At 42.3% G+C, this 20,533-nt stretch overlaps 1 protein-coding gene across 3 annotated transcripts in view; it reads right to left on the reverse strand.

The window, feature by feature from the left end:
• The window catches only part of LNX1 (ligand of numb-protein X 1), a 208,876-nt gene that overhangs the window by 83,816 nt on the left and 104,527 nt on the right, over positions 1–20,533 (reverse strand). The window contains exon 1 of one of the 3 annotated variants that reach the window (XM_023506006.2): positions 12,061–12,730. The exons of the other annotated variants lie outside the window; for them this stretch is intronic. Coding sequence (XP_023361774.1) covers positions 12,061–12,152 — 92 coding nt within the window. The 5' untranslated portion in view covers positions 12,153–12,730. Of the gene's footprint in view, positions 1–12,060; positions 12,731–20,533 lie in introns of those variants that run through there. 3 annotated transcript variants of the gene reach the window in all.

A 20,533-nucleotide genomic window follows, 5' to 3' on the forward strand; every position in this document is an offset into this window, starting at 1 on the left:
TGTCACACTTTGCTACGGCAAATGGTTCTGGACTTTTTCCAGTATATTGATAAGTTGTGCTGGGTTTCCCCCCCCCCCCACCTCAATTCTAAGAAAATGCTATTTGTTATATGACATGGCTATCTGGGAAGGGAAAGGGAGGGATATTTGGGATAACACTGATGATGATGAAGATGACATTTTGTCCTTCATTTTAAAGAGTCTCAATGACATCATAGGATGTCTTGACTTGTACATGAATCAACTGGATTTGAGGCAGAGCTGTACAAAGGCAGACATCAATTAAAATTTTTTTTAAAGGTAACATTCTCTTGAACTCTTCAAGAAAAGAATATCATGGTGAAATAAAAAGAAACTGAGAAGTATATGCTCTCTTCTCTGGTTGAGAAGTGAAAAATACCATTTGTCAACTAGTAATTTTCTTTAAAGGACATTAAAGAAACTGTTAGATTCTCCTGTCATTTTGGCATTGCAGAGACAAAGTCTGGTTTATCACACCTCGACTTGTGGAAATTGGTCCTCTTCTTCTGCCTTATATATTTTCTTCCTCTTCCCATAACCTTTCTATGTACCGTTATCTACTGTAGACTTTCAATTCCTTTCTAGACAATGGTGAGTCTATCTTGGAGCAAGATAGAAACTCCAGGATCAACACTATATTCCAGGAGTACCTAGTTTTATTAAAGGAATCACCAATTCTGTGAAAAGGTCTGAGAAAACTGTAATCCACAGGAATAATCAAGTTCGGCCCTTGAGAACAGATGAAGAAATACATTTTCTTCCTTTTATTATAGAAGTGGGAAAACCTATGGGTGCAGACACTTAGAAAGGTTGCTAATGTTGGTTGCTGCAATGTCTATGTATGAGATAGGGGAGGTAGTATTAATGTGATATTTAATAAAGACTATTTATAACTATTTTCTAAGAGCACAAATGATTGTGATATAAAGTTTTAAAAAGAAAGAATAATTATTACTTCCATTTTACCCCCCTCCAAAACTTAATATAACATATTCAATGAAACAGAGTTATACATTAAATGTTACTTTAAGGAGGGAATTTTTTTTTTTTAAACCAAGGGAGACAATGTTTTTGCTTTAAATGTAGGTAGATGGTACAGTGGCTAGAATACTAGATCTGGGGTCAGTAAGATCTGGATTCAAATCCAGCCTCAGACACTTACTAGCTATGTGACTCTTGGCAAGTCACTTAACACACCGCCTGCCTCGGTTTCCTCAATTGTAAAATGGAAATAATAGCATCTACCTCCCAGAGTTTTTGTGAGGGTAAGATATCTGTAAAGCACTTCGCACTGTTCTTCACACATACAAGGCAATACAAATGCTTATCCTATTCACACGTTCTTCCCTTCAATTAAATGTTTCTTGAAGAAAGACAATCCAAAATGTTTTGTGGACAACGGTCTCATTTACAAATCACTGTATTTGTCCAGGTCAAAATCAAGAAGAGGATTTCTTCTCTTTCTTTAGATTAAAAACCCCAACAATACATTCACAGTGATCCCCTCAGCAGGGTCTAGATACGACCCCATCTACTTATTTGGAGAGAAGAGACAGAGCTAGCCATTTTGTTACTCTGAGCAAACAACAGGAATATCTCCCTAAAGATCAATATCTAAAACATGTAAATGTAGTTGAAGATGGCCAAGAGATGTTGAGGAGAGAGGGTGACTTTGGGGCGTAAGTATTGGGAAAAGAGAGACCTAGGGTGCCATGGCAGTGGGTGCTGAAGCTGACATGGAAACATCTGGACCTTGGTCAGGCACAGAAGCCCAAATGGCGGGAAAGGATGCATCATAGGGCTGGGCAAGGAAGAGCTTAGCTGGGGCACGGAGGGAGAGGTAGGAAGCATGCCAGTTGACTGTTTCTTCTTTTAATAGGGCATTCATCATCCTTTACATTTCAACACCCTGAACCAAAGTTCCTAACCTCACCCTAGTTATAGCTCTGATTCAAAAAAGAAAAAAGAAACAGCCAAATGACAGGACCACAGTCAGATTCAGTTATCACATACCAAACTGGGGAAAGATGATTCTAGTATTTCCTGGATTCTATTTGCATTAAAGAATCTGCTGGGACAGCAAACTTTTGCCAATTAGCTCCGGCCTTAATGTTTCTCTGGACTTCAGCACCATGACTCGGCTGCTTGCTCCCTCAACCTATAAGGGTTCTTTCTTAATTCAGTGAGTTTCTTGCCAATCCACCATTTCCAGGAAGGGCTCAGACCAGGTATTCCCTAAAGTTCGCCACCATTTCCCCAATCTCCATCCCTTCTTAGGAGGATACCTCCTTTCCCCGACAACTTTTCCGTTTCCTTTTATGTGTTATCTTTCTCAGATTAGAATGTAAGGTTCTGGGTAAGGACTGCCTTTATTTTTGCTCATATATTTTAGTGCAATAAGGCCTGGAGCCCTTAATAACTAACTGCTTGTTAACTTGACTATTTTCCAAGGATACATTTGTAATAATATTAATTAGTATAAAGATCACATAATTGAGTTAGTAGAATATTTAAATTCTACACCAGGAGTCTTAACCTGGAGTCTATCAATAGATTTCTCAGGGGTAGGAATTATATCTTTATTTCAATATAAGTGGTTTCCTTTGAAAGCCTAGGTGGCTTTCTGAAACATTATTCTGAGAAGGGCTCCTTTCTCTAAACCCAGATCATCCACTAACTAAATGTATTATCTTGGGCAAATATTCACCTCTTCTGGCCTTAGAAATTGGACCGGATAAGCGCTACCATCCAGGATATGCTGGAGCCAGCTCACACAAGTTTGTAAGACCCGATTGTTAAATTTTCAGTGTGAACATGTATTATATCTTTGAAATTGGCAAGTTACCAATCAAGATTTGAGTTTTTGTTTTGCTGATTGTCTAGACTTAAGAAAGTGATAGAGAAAACTTTAATAATGCAGATTGAATTTTAAATGTGTCACCGGGCTTTTTCCCCCCCAGAGAGTCAACAAGCTGTCAAACATTTACCAAGACATTGCTCCTAACATCCTTCCTAGCTCTAGAAGCCTATGGTACTTTGTTAATAGGCTTCACATAATAATGTTTAAGCTCTTTGGAGAGCTTAATAACCGTGGCAGCTCTTTGAATCTGCAAATAAACAACCAGTTAGATTTCATAGTCCAAGCTGAACTAAATACAAAGATGTCAAAAGCTAAAAAAAGCTTTTTATAGCTGGATATATTTAAAATCAAAATTAAGGCAAAAAATGCAAAATAAGACCAAGGATAGATCAGGATCAGCTCTTACTGATGGTGATGACCAGGAAGAAAGGAAGAAATAGAAACACCTGGAGAGAATTGAGTTTTGCTTCTCACAGTAAGGATGTGCTCTATTCAGTGGGGAGGAAATATTTCCATAAGTTCTTAACACATGCCAGCGGATGCTCCCAGATGGCTGATTACTCACAATGTGCAAAAATGAAGGAAGGAAGGAAGGAAGGAAGGAAGGAAGGAAGGGAAGAGAGGGAGGAAGGAAGGAAGGAAGGAAGGAAGGGGAAGGAAGGAAGGGGAAGGAAGGAAGGAAGGAAGGAAGGAAAGGGAAGGAAGGAAGGAAGGAAGGAAAGGGAAGGAAGGAAGGAAGGAAGGAAGGAAGGAAGGAAGGAAGGAAGGAAGGAAGAAGGAAGGAAGAAGGAAGGAAGGAAGGAAGGAAGGAAGGAAGGAAAAGGAAGGAAGGAAGGAAGGGGAAGGAAGGAAGGAAGGGAAGGAAGGAAGGAAGGAAGGAAGGAAGAAGGAAGGAAGGAAGGAAGGAAGGAAGGAAGGAAGGAAGGAAGGGAAGGAAGGAAGGAAGGAAGGAAGGAAGGAAGGAAGGAAGGGAAGAGAGGGAGGAAGGAAGGAAGGAAGGAAGGAAGGAAGAGAGGGAGGAAGGAAGGAAGGGAGGGAGGGAGGGAGGGAGACCAACCAAGAATATAATAAAAGAAGAGTCCTCGAGGAAGCAGAGCTATGGCAAGGGTGGAACAGGTGTGACACGTCACAGGTGTACTATTGGAGGGAGGGGAAGCCTAACAAAACTCTTTGCCAATTAAAATGCCAGCAATCTTCTTCCTTGGGCAGGCAGATCCATTAGGTTTTTCCTTCTTTCTGAATGATGTGGCAGCTTGGCTATGTGGTCAGAGAAAAACAACTCCCAGGATCTTGACCGGTCAATGATGTCCATGAAGCTACACTGGCCCCTTGTTAAGAATTTAGTTCCCCTTCAGACAAATCTCAATCCCAACACTGGAAAAGTTCCTACTCTTCCCCATCAGGACTAGGGATTAAGATGCTCATGAAAAACTCTGTTCCCATCCCTAATCCTTCTACTCCAATAACATGAACTGCCTTCTTGTCTTGTCCCCTGGAAGAACAGATTTCATAGGACCTTGGGCTGGAGGGGCTCTGGAACCCCCCTCCTCTTTTTGCAGATGAAGGAGCTGAGGTCCAGAGAATTTAAATGATTCGACCGGCATCGCACAGATATCAAGTGGCAGAGATGGATTTGAACACAGGTTGACTCAAAAACCTAATCAAAAGTAGAAGAAACAGGAAAAAAAGGAGGTTGATTTTGTTTTAGTGCCAGCAAATATTAGCGTTTATGGGATCTCTGAGTAGAGATTAATTAATAGGTGACTGAGAAGGAAGGAGACTCAGAGCTAAGTAAGAAAAATCAGACAAAGAAGGACTAGGGGAAATGGTCCCTAGGATCCCCTCCGGTTAGAAATCTTGTGATCTGAGAATCCTATTCTCTGAGGAGTTGGTACAAAATTAAGAAATAACTCAATTGACAGAAGTTCTGTTGTCATTTCTGTTATTTCTGGGGATCTCTGGAATGTCTCCATAGAAATATTCCAGAAGATGCTTCCAGGATAGAATGTTGTTTTGTAACAATATTATTTGAATGGTCAGCAAAAGTCAATCAATATACTGAAAACATTTGACTTTCTACTAGTGTTCTGCAAAAGTCTCCAGCCTCTGTACAGAGCAAGGGGAGGTGTTTTAGGTCACTTTGGATTTTGGAAAAAAAAAAACCCAACACTAACCTTTCTTCTGCCATTTCACATCACATTTATTTAATTTCATAACATTCACTTTAGGCAGAAGTTTTATTTTTAACATAAAAAGTCTAAAAAAGAGCTATCATTGCTATCTGGGAAAAAAAAGATTGTTGTTTTATACTTTTATGTTTCCATGTTATTACTATTATCATATTCTTCCCTTTTAACAATCTTTTTTAGGTACCATTTTCCTTGGCAAAGTTTATAGAAGCCTTTTAAAAAAAAGTTTTACAGATAATTATTAATACATAAAAATGTTTTCATTCATTATATTTGTCCAGTACTTCCACAATAAAAATGATAAATAAATGAAACAAATAATAAAATGAAGACATATCCATTTTGATTTATAATATATTAGTGTTTTGGCTTTTCACATCCTTGTATTATTTTTCTCATCTAACTGGCTGATTTATCTACAGGTTCAAAGGCTTAGAGTTCTAGGGTTGTAACGTCAAACTTAGAAACTGGGTTGTTCATCCATTCATAAGGCTCCCTGTGCAGTTTCATACTGACAATCTTAAAATACACTCTCTATGTTTTATTGTATTCTTAGTTACTTTGTCAAATATTTCCCAATTGCATTTTCACCCAATTGGGCCTCACTCTGGAGATCTAGGAATTATCCACAGACTGTATATTTCACATCTCTGTGGAGACGTGAGGGGTTCTTAGATATCATTTAGCCCAAACTCTCCAGTGTTCACATACACAAATTGAGGCACAAATAGATAGCCTGACCAAGGTCATTCAGTAGTAGAAAGTACATTCTCTGCCTCCCTATCCAAAAAGTTCCTTCCACTGTCCCACACTGCCTACTTTTTATTCCTAATCAGCTTCTTTTGACTCAGTAAATGTCAAGCTTAATGTCTGGACTTCTCTAAAATTTATCCCTTCTTTACAAGTTACCTGAAGAATTTCTTTGCATTAATGAAGTGTTATAGAAAGGAAGAAAGACAAAAATAAAAGCAAAAAAAAAAAAAAAAAAAAAGGAAGAAGAAAGGCAGTTATAATACCATTGGGTGGTTGATGTTGTGCCAAACATGTTTTTCAAGGAACTTTTATTTTGGCTTTCAACTCCCTGACAAGCCATCAGGAGCACAAAGGAGAAGCAGGTCTATTTTGCTAAGGAGAGAACCCGGATCCTGGATCACAGGAGGAAGAAGGAAGGAGAGGCTGGGGTTCCATTACAGCCAGTAAAGCAGAAAGGGCTGGTTCTTGGGAGGAAGGGGAGCTAATCAAAAGGATCGTGGAGCTCCCTGGACATCAAAGAACCCTTAAAAAGCAACATTTTGATGGGTTAAGTGTAAATGAATCAGAAACATGAGGCTTCAATTTCCTTCCAAATACATGAGTTCAATATTTAAAAAAAAAAATGTTTGGCTCAATTTATCAAGAATTTTTCAAAAATACAAAGAGATGTGACCATGAAACCTATATCGTCTCTCTTCCTTTCCCAACTCTAGATTGGTGGCTTTCTTCCTAAGCAAAAGAACTCTCTTCCTTTTTCTATTTGCAGTCAATTATGTGTCCTTCCTTCCTTCCATATTCTAATCTAGAATTCATTTAAAACATATATACATATTTTTTAAAGCCCAGAAATGGACTTTTTTTTTTTTTTTTTTTTTTTTAGTGCAAAAGAAACAACCCTTGGAGATTTATTTTAGACATTTTTGCCCTGGAAAATCCAGAAAGCTTACTTCCCTATTGATTTAAACTTTGAAAAAACGAGGAAAGTAATTAATAGCTCTCTCTCTCACTCTCTCTTCCCTTCCCTCCCTCTCTCTTTCCTTTCTGCCCTCCTTTCTCTCTGCTCCTTCTGCTCTTGCCCACCCTTACACAAACATACACACAAACCCTTCCTCTCAGAGTCAAAAATATATGGAATTGTGATAATTTACAGCTAAGTAGATATCTTGCCATTTAATAAAATTATACCTTTCAAAATGCTTTCAAGGTTTAAAAGTAGTCTTGAATTAAGTAATGAGTCTGGCTCATTACTTAATACCTGGCTAAAACCAACAGAAAGAGAAAGCCAATTCTAGACAAATGTCAACATAGAAGTGATCTAGGGCTGGCAAGGCTGGAGGTTCTTAGATGAGGATTTGAAGCTTTGTGAAATTTGGCTAGGCTGATGATTTCTCACATATAAATAAGACAGGATGAGGGGGAAGAGAGAGGGAGAATCAGACCAACTGTGCTTCATTTAAAGTTATTTTGGGGGTGTGAATCCAGAGGTGCAGCTTTTGGCTCCAGCTTAGCAGGTGTAATTAGTCAGAGGTGTGCTTTTTCAAGTCGGTTTGTGAATACTCTACTTATGAATCCCATGTTCCGAGTCTCGGATTTCTTCAGCCTGCCCTGTGTAGTCAGTAGAACAGCCATGGGGTCCCCTAGTCTTAGACTCTTGACAGCCCCTCATTACAGGGCCTTATTTCCTCTCAGCATCAAATGATTCAAATAATGATTTTGAAGCCATTCATTTTAATGTTCTAAAACCAAATTACAACTGGAACAGGCCTTCTCTACTGAGGAAAACCGGGGCTGGGTACAGAGCCAGCATTAGGAACCCCAGCCCTCTGAAAACTGAACCAGATGAGGCCAAAGGCAGATGTTAGTTTGGGGGCCGTGAGCCAGGTAGAGATTTCCTGGGAAGGCCAAATGCTGACAAAACCAAGGATGGAATAATCTTTCAGGAAGAGAGGGGCTGCTTAGGGATGGTGTCTGAGGGAGGGTCTAAAAATGAGTGATGGAGAGTAAGGAGTGTACCATAATTGTATCCTGGCTTAGGGGAAGAAGTAGTTGCCTTCAGAAGGGTGCCAAGAGATGGGATGCCCTGAGGAAGCAGCTAATTTTCAGAGAAAACTGGAAGGTAAAAGGAAAAGATCTAAGACGAAAAATGTTTTGTTAAAAATAGTGGAGATTTCCCCCTCCCACCTTTCACACTGTCTCCCTTCATAAGTCTTATCGATAAAACGTTCTTTGCTCTAAAAGAGATGCCTACCCCCCCCCAAAAAAAATAGTGGAGAATAAAGGATGATTTAAAAAAAAGGAGGTTTGGGGTTGTGGGAGGGGTGTTGACCACCTACTTATGTGCCACTTTTTCTTTCTCTCCTTCTGATATTAGACTGGTTATATACCCTTGACAACAGTTAGAGGACACAGTGGATAGAACGTCAGGACTGAAGTCATTAAGGCATGAGTTCAAATCTTGCTTCAGACACTTATTAGCAGTGTGACCCTAACTGCTCTGAGAGAGGTAGGATGCGTACCGGAATTTGTATATTATACATTGTGTTTCCAGATTGTCCATTGTACTGATTCTAGCTCAGTTTTGGGGGGGGGGGGGGGGGGGGGGGGGGGGGGGGGGAAGTGTGATAGAGAGAAGGCACGAAGCAGAATCCAATGCTTATTGCCTTTGCTCCCAGCTGATCACACACACTAGATCTCAGGCACCTCAATCACATGGAGTGACTCTCCAAGCACGTGGCATTTCTGGGGGGCAGAGGGAAGGGGTGGCTGGATTCAGCTCTGTTAGGTAACTAGGTCTTGAAGGAGAGCTGTGATGGCCTCCAGGTGAGGGAATGGGGGCACCTGATGATGATATTCTATGGGGTGAGAGGAAAGGGGAAGGGGGAAGTAATCCTCCTTGATTTTGGTGCTTGGAAAAAGCCCCGCTTGCCCTGTGCTACTTTCACTGGCTGGAGAAAGTTGGGAGGAATGGATTATCATTTTTTCCTTCCCTCTTCTGGCAATAACTCACTAGTTACTGACATTTGAAAACTGAAAATATTTTTTATGTATATGAGCTAAGCTGACATTTCCCAACTTTCTGAGAAGCTCTACAGTCTACAACAAACAATAACAAGGAACTTTTCATTCTTCATCAAAAGCAGAGTTGGTAATTTCATTTTGAAAATCATAATCCACCCCCCTACCCACCCACTGAGACCACACAGCAACAACCCATTCAGAAACACCCAATATAAACAGATGAAAAAACAGCTTCACGAGGGGTCAATAGCCAGAGTGTCTCCACTCCCCCATTCTTTCCCTTCTCCCCATTCCAAATATATACAATATCACACATGCTGTCACACACACACACACACACACACACAGAGAGAGAGAGAAAAAAAAAATAAAGTTCAGCTTCTTCATTGCTTTTCAAAATCACAAAAGATAAAATGTTCAAATTCCTGAACGGGGATTCATGCATTAGAAATCTGAGTCTGGAACTCAATGCAGTGGGTGATTAAGAAAAAGATGCTCCAAGTACCAGAAATGAAATAGAAGAAAAGCACTGAGGGGCCCAAAAAGAAGAAGAGTATATCATCAAAGGAGAGAGCAATAGGTTTGAAAAGTCACCAGAGAATTTTCAAGGCTGAAGAAAGAACACAAATGTACTCATATAAAAAATGCAAAGAATTAAACTTCTTGCTGTTGTATTGTCTGGTTGTTTCAGTCACGTGGGACTCTTCATAACCCTATTTGGGGTTTTCTTGGCAGAGGTACTAAAGTGGTTTGCCATTTCCTTCTCTAGCTCATCTTACAGATGAGGAAACTGAGGCAAAGAGGGTCAAATGACTTGCCAAGGGTCACGTGGTTAATAAATATTTGAGGATGGATTTGTCTTCCTGACTCCAAGTCTGACACTCTAGTTACTGTGTAACCTAGTCGCCCCTAACCTTCCTGTCACCAAATGATAATAGTAATATTATCCTATTGACAAAGCACTTTCCTTACAATAACTTTTAAGGGAGGGCAGTATGGGCAGGTTTTGTCCATTGTGTGGAGAGCTCACACAAGCTAAGTGAGCTGTCAATAATCACATGGCTAACAAATGATTGATTGGGGGAAGAAAGACAAAAAAGTCAACCTAGAAGTCAAATGCAGAGGATTTTCCCACTCCTCTGAGCCTCACTGCCCTTTTATGTTGAAAACATGAGATGTTTGAGCTTTCTCAGTGAATTGATTCAACCTCCCCCTATCTCACCAGCACTTGTTACCCACCTATATGTCTGGCACTGTACTAAGCACTAGGGATAAAGGGGGGAAATGACCCTTTGGAAGCCAGTAAGTTTATTCCTAAGATTTTTTTTTTTTTTGGAGGGGGGAGGAATCTTCATCAAAGATATTTGGTGTGATGTCAGCCACAGTGGAGTCAGTTCCAGGTTCAGCTACTAAGGCTGATCTTGTTTTCTTAGGGAAGGAATATTGATTAAACACTTATTTACTAAAAGGTAGACACAGAGGATACAAAAAGCGAGCTGGGCCGGAATTGCCCAAAAGAAGCTGACTTCTTCATGGTTTGAAAGCCCATTGGTAAGTCAAGTGAAATGCATTTTTATAATTGCTCCAAATAGATGAGACACAATGAGAGGCTTCCTCCAATAGAAGAAGACACACAAGGGAGAACTGACCAGGAAGAGTATTTCGGTCAGGGAAGCCTCGGCAATGGTAAGTGGAAGGAGAGAGCAATTGCCTGAGAAGCAAGGGACTGATTTAGGAGTTCTCAACCCAGGATTAATCCCATGATTGCCTATGTGACATTTTTCTATTCTCTCTCCTCTGATATTAGACTGGCTATATATTCTTGGGCAAAGTCTTTTCATTTCTCTAGACCTCAGTTTCTTTATCTGTCAAATGATAGGGGGAAAGAGAAATAATGAGAGGGGAGGATTCTTTGGCAGCTGTGACATTAGGACTTGTGGTAATGGTATAGTCGACAATCTGCAGAGGGGGTGATGGGTCTTTCGGTGACCCCGATTCACCCTAACAGCATTTATTTTTCCAGAAAAACATTTTTCAATGTCCTAGTTTGCCTTGGCCATGCTCACTGAATTTAGATTTGGTTTAGCCGGCATTAGTCCAGAGATTTTCCTTTCTTACCCAATGTTTAAAAAAAAACAAAAAACTGGCTTTACATCCAGGAGGGTTTAATGAGAAAATCCCGAGAACTGCGTGATTTCCCAATTCAGCCAAGATCCCAGAATATCCCAATGATCCGCACTTGTGTTTTTAGGGGCTGGAATCCCCCTTTTAAAGGCACCCTTGGCCGTTTCCACATGGTCTCTGGTACAATCATTGCCCTCACTGTCCATCACAACCATGCTTACTCACTGGGATCGAATAATAGTATTTTTCCAGGATGGGCCTGTCCTCTATTTGTAATCCCTATTCGAAATTACCCATTGACACTCATTGCATGCGTGGCCAGTGAGCTTGCTGGGGTTATTTTTATGTCTCCTCTGAGCCCAGATACCTGTTTTCTTAGTGGTTGGTGAGCCCACCGGTTAGTCAAGTGAAATGCATTGTTCTAATTGCTCCAGATAGCAGAGGCAAGCTTATTTATTTGTTTTCTAGAAGCCGGCAGCATGGCTCCTGCAACCTTCCCTCAAAGCCTACCAACAGCCACGATCAGACATGAGCTTTGCTCCATGAACTGTTTTCTCTCATAAAAAATGGAGAGATCCTTTTTTTCCAGGTCCTCCCAAACCAACAAGGGTGTCCTCCTCCTGGGAGGAGAGGAAATGGAGATTTGCACAAGCACCTTCCCCATCAAACAGAACCAGCTGAGAGAAGCTGGAGAGGTTCACACGCCTTCTCTTGGGGTCTATTTATGGAAAGGAGATGCGTTTATTGAGAAAAGGCAGAGCACTTGCAAATAAGGGAAAGAAAAAGAAGGAAGGGGAAGGGTTCCTCGCTGAGGGAGCCCTGGCTGCACCGAGATCCCTCGGCTTTTTGCGGAGTGTAAATCGGGCACAGGTTTTGTGTTTGTTTAATCGGCCATGTTGCTCTAAGATGCAGCCAGGAGATGCTTTTCCCCTGTCAGGCACGTCGTATACAGTGGGTTTCTCCCACTCGGGAGAGACGGACGAGACAAGGCAGGCACGAGCACGGGGAGCCCCAGACCACAGACCCTCATGCACGCACGCACACACACACACACACACACACACACACACACAACAAGCCACTGTGAGTACTCACAGTTCTGAGTACAGGAAGTGAAGGTTGCCCACATTGTCAATGTAGTTGGCGGGGCTTAACCAGGGCAAGACCAGTAAGAGGAGAGCCTTCATTTTCTGAGCTGGCTTCCCGGCCACTTTGGGGGGGTGGCCCCCGGACCTTCGGGCTCCCGGCCGGCCGAGCCTCCCTCCTTTAAGCAGAGCCGTCCCCGGGCCCGGCGCTCAGCGGCCCATGGTGCCGCAGCCCGGAGCCCTGGCAGCCCTGGCAGCCCGGAGCCCGCACGCCAGGCTGCGCCCAGAAAGCTCCGGCTGCTAAGAGGATTACTCAGTCTGCTTCTCAGACGGGCGGAGGGGAGGGAGGCCGGGACGCAGAGGCGGCCCCGGCCCGCGGGGGAGCGGAGGGCTCGGCTGCCGCCGCACGGGGCTGCTGCGCGGGCCGCCTCTTCCCCTGCGCCGTCCAGAGTGGCTCCCGGGAAGCAGCTGGTACGTTTACATCACTGGCCAGAAGCAGATGGGCTAGCGGGAGGGCAGGAGCGCGGCCCGCAAACCCCCACCGCTGGGGGAGTGGGGGGGGGGGGTGCCGAGCAGAGGCTGCACCTGCCCAGAGAGGAACTCCGGCTCGAGAAGGAGCCGCCCGCGGCCGGGGCGCTGCTGCCCTCACCCCTGAACCGGGATATGTGAGCGCGCACACACGCGTGTGGATGGAAAAGTGGGGGTGTGCACGCGCGGGTGTATATGCAGGTAGCCGTAAAGGGGTATGTGCACACACACGTGTGCAAATATTCCGGTAGATATAAAACTAGGTGTGTGTGTATGTGTACATGCACACGTGTGTATGTGTGTGTGTATGTATTCAAGCAGACTTAAAAGGTGTGTGTGTGTGCACACATTCGTATGTATATTCATACAGATACAAAAGTAGCTTGCATGCATGTGCACACACAGGTATATTTATTCAGGTAGATATAAAACTAGGTGTGTGTATGTGTGTGCATGCACACATCCACACACCCCTACTTTAATATCTAGATATTAGATATTAAATGTAGATATTAAAGTGTGTGTGTGTGATCCAGGGCCATATCCCATCCTCTTGATCCATATCCTGCCACGGGACCTAGAAGGCTGGAGGGGAACGTGAGGCAGGTGACCTTGCCCAGCCCTCCCTGACAAATCCAACTCCCTGGCCACTCACAGCGTCACCTGAGGATATCAGGGTCCTCCTCCCGAAGGAACAACAACATGTAGCAAGAGACAGACCAGAGTGGAGAGCAAATGATACCTTGTACTCAGCCCCTCCCCATCCTCCCCATCAGATCTATTATGTGAGGCAGAGGAGGAACAAGAAGATAAAAGAAAACAGTGGGGTGGCTAATTACTTTCCCTCTTTCTCTTTAGGTTTCATTGAAATTTCCAGGGAGCTGGAAGTCAGCTTGTTTAGAGGTAGAGAAGAGTGGGATTTCTCTATAATTCTGGGCTTTGGAGACAGTAACATCCCAAATGTATGAGTTGTGCTCTGGCCGGCTTTCCTAGAACCTTGGGGGCAGTGGCCGGAGTAACGGAGCCTGGGTTCAGATCCCGCCTGGGCCACTTTTCAGTTATGTGATCCTGAGCCAATCCCAGAACCCCATTTCTCTGAATTGTCAAATGGGGATAATGATAGCACCTAGTTAACAGCATATTGAGAAGATAAAATGAGATAAATGTGTAAACCATAGCGTGCTATAAAAAGGTCAGCTCTGATTCTGAGGATCCCATACAGAGCTGTTATCTGAGAGACAAATATTTATCTGAGTTATCTGAGAGACAAATTTATGTAGCACTTGAAGGTTAACAAATGGCTTTGCAAATATTTTACTATCTGATATGACCACAATATATAGAAACATAGACTTAGAAAGCCACAAAATAACATTATCCGTGTTTATTTTTATTTAGTTTGTTAAACATTTCTAGGCAGTGGTATAATGTTGGATACCTTACGTTCACTTTGCCAAACTCTTCTCTCCTTCCTTCGAGAAGCTACCTGATTATCCCCAACCAGGTGTGTGTGATCCCTCTCTGCCCTGAACCCTCAGAGCACATTTCAAAAATACTTCCCTTAAAGCCTCAGTGTATTTTGCCTTGTAGACTATAGTCATTTGTGTATTTTTTATCGTTGTAGCAAAAATAGATTGTAAGCTCCTTGAAAGCGGAGCCTGAATTTTACTCAGTTTTCCCCTGCAGTAGAACATAGTATAGCACCTGTACATTGTAAGTGCTATGTAACCGTACTAAATGACATTAACAATATTTGTCTACTGATTCATTTGTTCTGTATGACAGTTTATCTTTCCCCAAGATTTGGATCAAGATTTATCTCTTTGTCCATTTCATTTGCCCACACGCACGTATGATGGGCCTGGATAGGTGGGTGGGGTGATGGATAGAACACCAGGTCTTAAAGTCAGGAGGACCTGAATTTAAATCCAGTCAAAAACAATAATTGTGTAACCCTGAGCAAGCCAATTAACTCTGCCTCAATTTCTTCATCTGTAAAATGAGCTGGAATATCCTAGTATCTATGCCAAGAAAACCCCAAATGGGGTCATGAAGAGTGACGACATGTAACTTAATCTACCAACAGCAACAAAAAATGTATCTGGCTCTGAGCTAAGTACTGGAGAAACAACAACAAAAGAAACAAAAATACCCCCCCCCAAAAAAATATGATACATTCTAATTCCTGTCTTTAAGGAGTACAATCTTTGAGACAGCATATAATTATTAGATATATGTGATACATATGGAGTACATAGAATGTCCTATCACAGAGTTAGGTACTACCAGCTGGGGCTGGAGAGAGTGATCCAGAAAGGCCTTTCCTACAGGAGGTAAGAGCTAAGCCGAGTTTTGAAGGAAAACAAAGAGGTAGAAGTGAGGGACCATACTTGGCAAGGGTTTGGTCAAACAGGGCAAAGACATGGAGGTGTGAAACGGAACACCATGTAAGCGGAAGAGTGAGCAGTCCATTGTGTTTAGGGATTCATGTGAGTTCTTATTGTTTCAATGGACACTTTGTGACTTGCACGATTAAAATACCTAAAAGACATGCCGGACAAAAGTAAGCTTCGAAAATTGGCTTCCAGGCTAATTTTGAAAATTTGTTCTAAAAAAAAAGTAGCTATCTGTATATATCTATTTTGTAGGATGATAAAGAACAATTACAAAAACAACATAAAACAAAGACGATTTAATGATCTATGGAATCAAAGGGATTTCTTCCCTACTAATCAACTGAAGAACAGTCTGCCCCCAACAGAGTCCCATCACTTCTCTGGCCCAAGTTACTTTTTCTGACAAAATGGTCACAATACCATATGTAGCTGAAGGCAGAAGACTAAATGATCTCAAGGTTTTTTCCAGCTCTATGATTCTATGATTCACAGAGATGCCAAGTCCTGTTTACCTCCATTCTGCTGATGTCATAGCTACCTATAGAGAATGTCCTTCCTGCATCCAAGACTCATGAAGTGAGTCTGGAATCCAGTTTGCCAACTCAAGTTGAACTGAGTCAGCAGAGGGATAAAGAGCTCTATTAATAACAAGCCCCAAACTATGCAGTCATAATAAACCTTAGCTCATAGAGAAAGGAGGAAACAAACTCATGAAGATGACGTCTGGAATCTGGACTCAAATATCTGTATATTAGTCCTTAATGACCAATTATCTGGGGATAAAGGGAGATGCTGTCGCCCAATGCTTATGTCAACAATGATAGAAAGGAAGAGAGCATGATTGGTGGTAATCCCTAGGAAGGGAATTAGGGGACCCCGGGTGTTTATCCTGTCTGTACCACTCACTTTAGGGAAGTAATCTCTCAGCCTTCTGCCTCCTAATCTGCAAAATAGGGATAATACCATCACCCAGCATGCTTCCCGAAAATGGAATTATGTTAATGGATAGGAAAGCACTTTGGAAAGCATCAAGAGTTATGAAAAATGGAAGCTATTCTTGTTTTTTCTAATTTTTATATTTCCTTTTTGACAGAAAACCTACACTCCAATTCAGTCAAATCAACCAACAAGTATTTATTAGGTACTTATGAAATGATGGGTAAGATGCTAAATATTGCATCGGGGCAAAAACAACACAGAATTTATTCTCAGAGAGTTTACAACATATACTTAGTTATATAAAAATTTTTAAAAAGAACACATACAAAGCAGACAGAGGAAGCTGGATGGGAAGGTGCCCAGAGGTAGGAGAACCAGGAAAGCTCTGAAGATGGGGCTTGAGCTCAGTCTTGAAGGAAACCAACAATGGCAAGTGGTGGTGGTCAAGAGGGAAAGGATTCCTGCCAGGATATGTACAATTTCAGGCAAGAATATAGGAATTTGCTTTGCCAGACTATATGACTGTGTATCCAAGGCTGGGTTTTTTTTTTTTTTTTTTTGGTTTGGTTTTATTATTTGTTCTATGGGAGGCTGGGGGAAATAGCAGGAAGGGCAGATGAATTTTTATAAAAAGAAGAAGCCATATTGTGAGGAACTTTAAAGGCTGAACAAAGGAGTTTATAATGTATCCTAGATATAATCAGTAGATACCAATTTGCTGAGTAGGGGGAATAATTTGGATTTAGGAAAATTATTTTGTCAACTGCGTGGAAGATAAATTTGAGTGAAGATTCCTTTTCCATTTCTCCCTCCCTCCTTCTCTGTCCTTCTCTCCCTCCCTCCCTCTTTCTCTCTTCTTCTCTATGTCTCTCCCTTTCCCTCCCTCCCTCTTTCTCTCTTCTCTCTCTCCTCTTTCCTCCCTCCCTTCTTTGCACGCTCTCTCGCTCTCTCCCCTCTCTGTCTCTGTCTCTCCCCTTCCCTCCCTCCCTCTTTCTCTCTCTTCCCCTCTCCCCCACATATACACACACTCAGAATTTGATCCTCAGAAGGTGCTTCTGCATTCATTTAATCCAATGCATAAATGAAAGGAATCCCCACTAAAACAAATCCAACAAGTGGTCATCTGACCTCTTCTTGTAGACTTTCAAAAAGTTCAAACTCATCACCTCCAAGTCGAACCCATTCACTTTTTGACACCTATTACATCCACTCTTCACAACTTCTACTCCTTATTTCTAGTTCTAAAGAAAACAAATTTAGTCCCTCTTCCATATTATATTCCCTCAGATATTGTGGTTCTTGAGAGGCTTCTCCAGATTAAGCATGCTGGGTTCCTTCCAACAATCCCTTGGCTATCCTGGTGTCCCCTTCTAGCCCCTCAAACTCATCACTGTCCATAAACTTCAGGGTGGAACATAAAAGTTCCTGATGAGGTCTGAAGCCAGCTCAGCACGGAGACCATGCCCTTCTTCAGCTACGGCCCTCAGATTTGAACTAGCTCATTGGATGCTAGGTCATACTTGCCAGATCTCCTGGTTTACTAGGTGGCAAGACCAAACAGGAATTACTGCAACCCTCCAGACATTTTGGTTTCCCCTTCCTCATATCCCTTTTAGCCCCCACCCAAGCCAATTTTCTTTTTTTAAAAAATACTTTGGCCACTAAGAAAAAAGGATCTGTCTAGTCTCTCCACGTCTAACCTTCAAGGTCAAGTCGGACCATATTTTAAGCAGCGACTGACACAGGGAATAATAAACCCTTGGTTTGCTACTCAGAGAAATCCCCCTGGATATTTTCAAAAGTGGAAGGAGACAACCAAGAAGCAAAGTGATCACAGAATCTCAGAGCAGGAAAAAACCACCACCTTCAGAGACCATCAAGGTCAACATGTACATGAGGATTCGTTGTGGTACAGATTCAGGGTCGCACTCAGCCTTTGCTTAAAGGTTGGCAGTGAGCAGAAGGCTGCTTTCTTCTGAGACACCTCATTTGACTTTCCAATGGCTCCTCCTCACAAGTTTATACATCAAGCCCAAATTGGCCTTTTTTATAATTTCCACCCATTTCTTCGACTTCTGTTTTCCTGGGGCCAAATGGAAGAAAGCTAATGCACCTTTTTGAGGCAACTAAGTGATGCAATGGATAGTGCTAGGCCAGGAATCGGGAATATTTCTCTTCCTAAATTCAAATCTGGCCTCAGACAGTTACCAGCTGTGTGACCCTGGATAAGTCACTCTTTTATACTGTTTGCTTCAGTTTCCTCACCTGTAAAATGAGCTGGAAAAGGAAATGGCCAACCACTTCATTATCTCTGCTAAGAAAATCCAAATGGGGTCGGGAGGAGCTGGACACATTCACCTTCCCCATGATAATCCTTCAAATATGTGAGGAGGAGGATGGTGTTTCCCTGAGCTTTCTCATCCCCAAGCTAAACATCTCCAGTTCCATTAACCAGTTCTCATAAATCATGATTTTCAGACCCTTCCTCATCCTGGTTTTCCTTTTCTGGATATTCTCCAGCAGTTTATCAAGGTGCTCTCCAACCGAGTGACACCGGGCTCCTGGCTATTCCACAAACAAGCCACTCCATCTCTCAGCTCGGGACATTTTCTCTGGCTGTTTCCCATGGCTGGAAAGTTCTCCCTCAACTCTCACTGTGGACTTCCCTGCATTTCTCCAAATCTCAACTAAAATTCTACCTTCTGCTTTCCTCATTTCCTTCATTCCAGAGTCTTCCCTAGGTTAATTATCTCCTCTTAATCCCTTATGGGGCTTCCTTTGGAGTTTGCAAATAGCCTCCCCCCCCCCCCCCCCCATGATATTGCAAATTCCTTGAGGGCAGGGATTGCCTTCCTGGATCTCTAGGTCTCAACACAGTGCCTGGCACACAGTAAGTAGTTAATGAATGTTGATTTATTCCCAAAATGTGCCACCTGAATTCTACACATTATTGATTAGGGCAAAGCAGAGGACTACCATTTCTTTAATATTTTTTCCTTCCTATGTGACAAAAGATCATTTATAGGCTCAGCAAATTAGATCAAATCTGACTTTATCACCTATAGGATCTTTACTTTAGAATGTAGTGTCCTTCTTCTCCCTAAAGGACTGATATCAGATGGAACCAAAGTTTGCTTTCATTGCCTCACCAGCAAAAGAACCAGCAAACAAAAAGCACTCCTGGGCTTGGCCAAGTCCTGATCTATATCTGGCCACCGGACCCAGAAGGCTCTGGAGGGGAAAATGAGGCAGGTGACTTTTCCCAGCCCTTGCTCACTTGCAAGTCACAGCCTCACCTCCCTGATCTCATGGTCCACTTTGAAACCAAGGACAAACCCAACTATTAATGCCAAATGCCCACGGTTTTGCTCTGCCGGCCTGACTCAGCACATCCTGTTATGGCTCTCCACCACATCCTGTTATGGCTGTCCACTTAAGCCAGGTGATATCTGGAAGCTGGCGAAGTCTCAGACACTGAAGGGAGATGGACTTGTTTTCCCTAAATATAGCAGCAGTGACATCCCTGACTCCTCCATCATGGCCACCATCCAGCATTCCCCTCATTAATGGAGAGCTCCTTTCTGTCATGGGGGCAGAAAAAAGCTTCGACATGGCAAGCCACTTAGCTACAAGTCTCTCGGAGACTCACTTAAAAAATGAAGGAGAAAATATTCTCTGAAATGAACTCCATAGAAACTGGACTCAGGGACCCAGACTTGCTCAAATTTTATACTCCCTAAGCAGAGGTAGGGCCTACATCTCTTAAAGATCTATAGTCCCCTAAAGCCCAGCTGGTCCCCATTCTTCTGGGGCACAGTGCTTCCAAAAGGGGGCCTGAAGATATCATCTTGCCTTTTATAATGCTCTTGTCTTATTACCTATTCCAATCCCGAATTTGTGTCTCACTGATACAGCAATGTTAGGTGTTTGCTTTCTCCCATGTTTTTAACAAACCAGTTCTTCACCGAATAATTATAATAAGCAAGTTTATCTGCAAAGAAATGAGCAAATGTTCCCCCAATGTCTTTGCAGAGTTGGTGTATGTAACTTAACATGTCAAACTCAGTTGATATGTTGGTTAGATTCTTCAACTGCTTATTTTCTTCTCTTTCTGTTTTATTTTTGTTTTAAGTGCTGACGGTGAACGGGAACGAGGGATATACCGAGGAAGGAACGAAGGAGTTATAGAAACAAAAGGGACAATTTTTTAAACGAAACCCCAAAATGCCATTTCTTCAAAGGAACAATCCCATCTTTGTAGAACCTTCTCCTACCTTTATTCCCTAAAGTGTGGATGCTCAACGAATACCATCTTAATGGGGATTTTTAAGACAACCAAGGTCTTAGTTTCACTACACATCCTCTTAATATCAGTGAAATGAAAGCATGACCTCTCCACACCCTCTTAAAAAAGGATGGATTCCCAGGGTCAAGAGGTGCCTTAGATTGACTTAACTACTTCTCCCCTAACTGTAATTATCAGCAAGGCCTTTTGGTGGGGGAAGGCTGCTATTTGACCAAGGAGCCCACCATCTCTATTGGAAATCCTTTGCAAGTGGTCCCTTCAGTGATAGTGTGTGAGCTTTGGGGGAGGTCAGAGGTCAGAGGAATTAAAGGCTT

Source organism: Sarcophilus harrisii, chromosome 6, assembly GCF_902635505.1.
Source record: "Sarcophilus harrisii chromosome 6, mSarHar1.11, whole genome shotgun sequence".
Classification (NCBI taxonomy): Eukaryota; Metazoa; Chordata; class Mammalia; order Dasyuromorphia; family Dasyuridae; genus Sarcophilus; species Sarcophilus harrisii.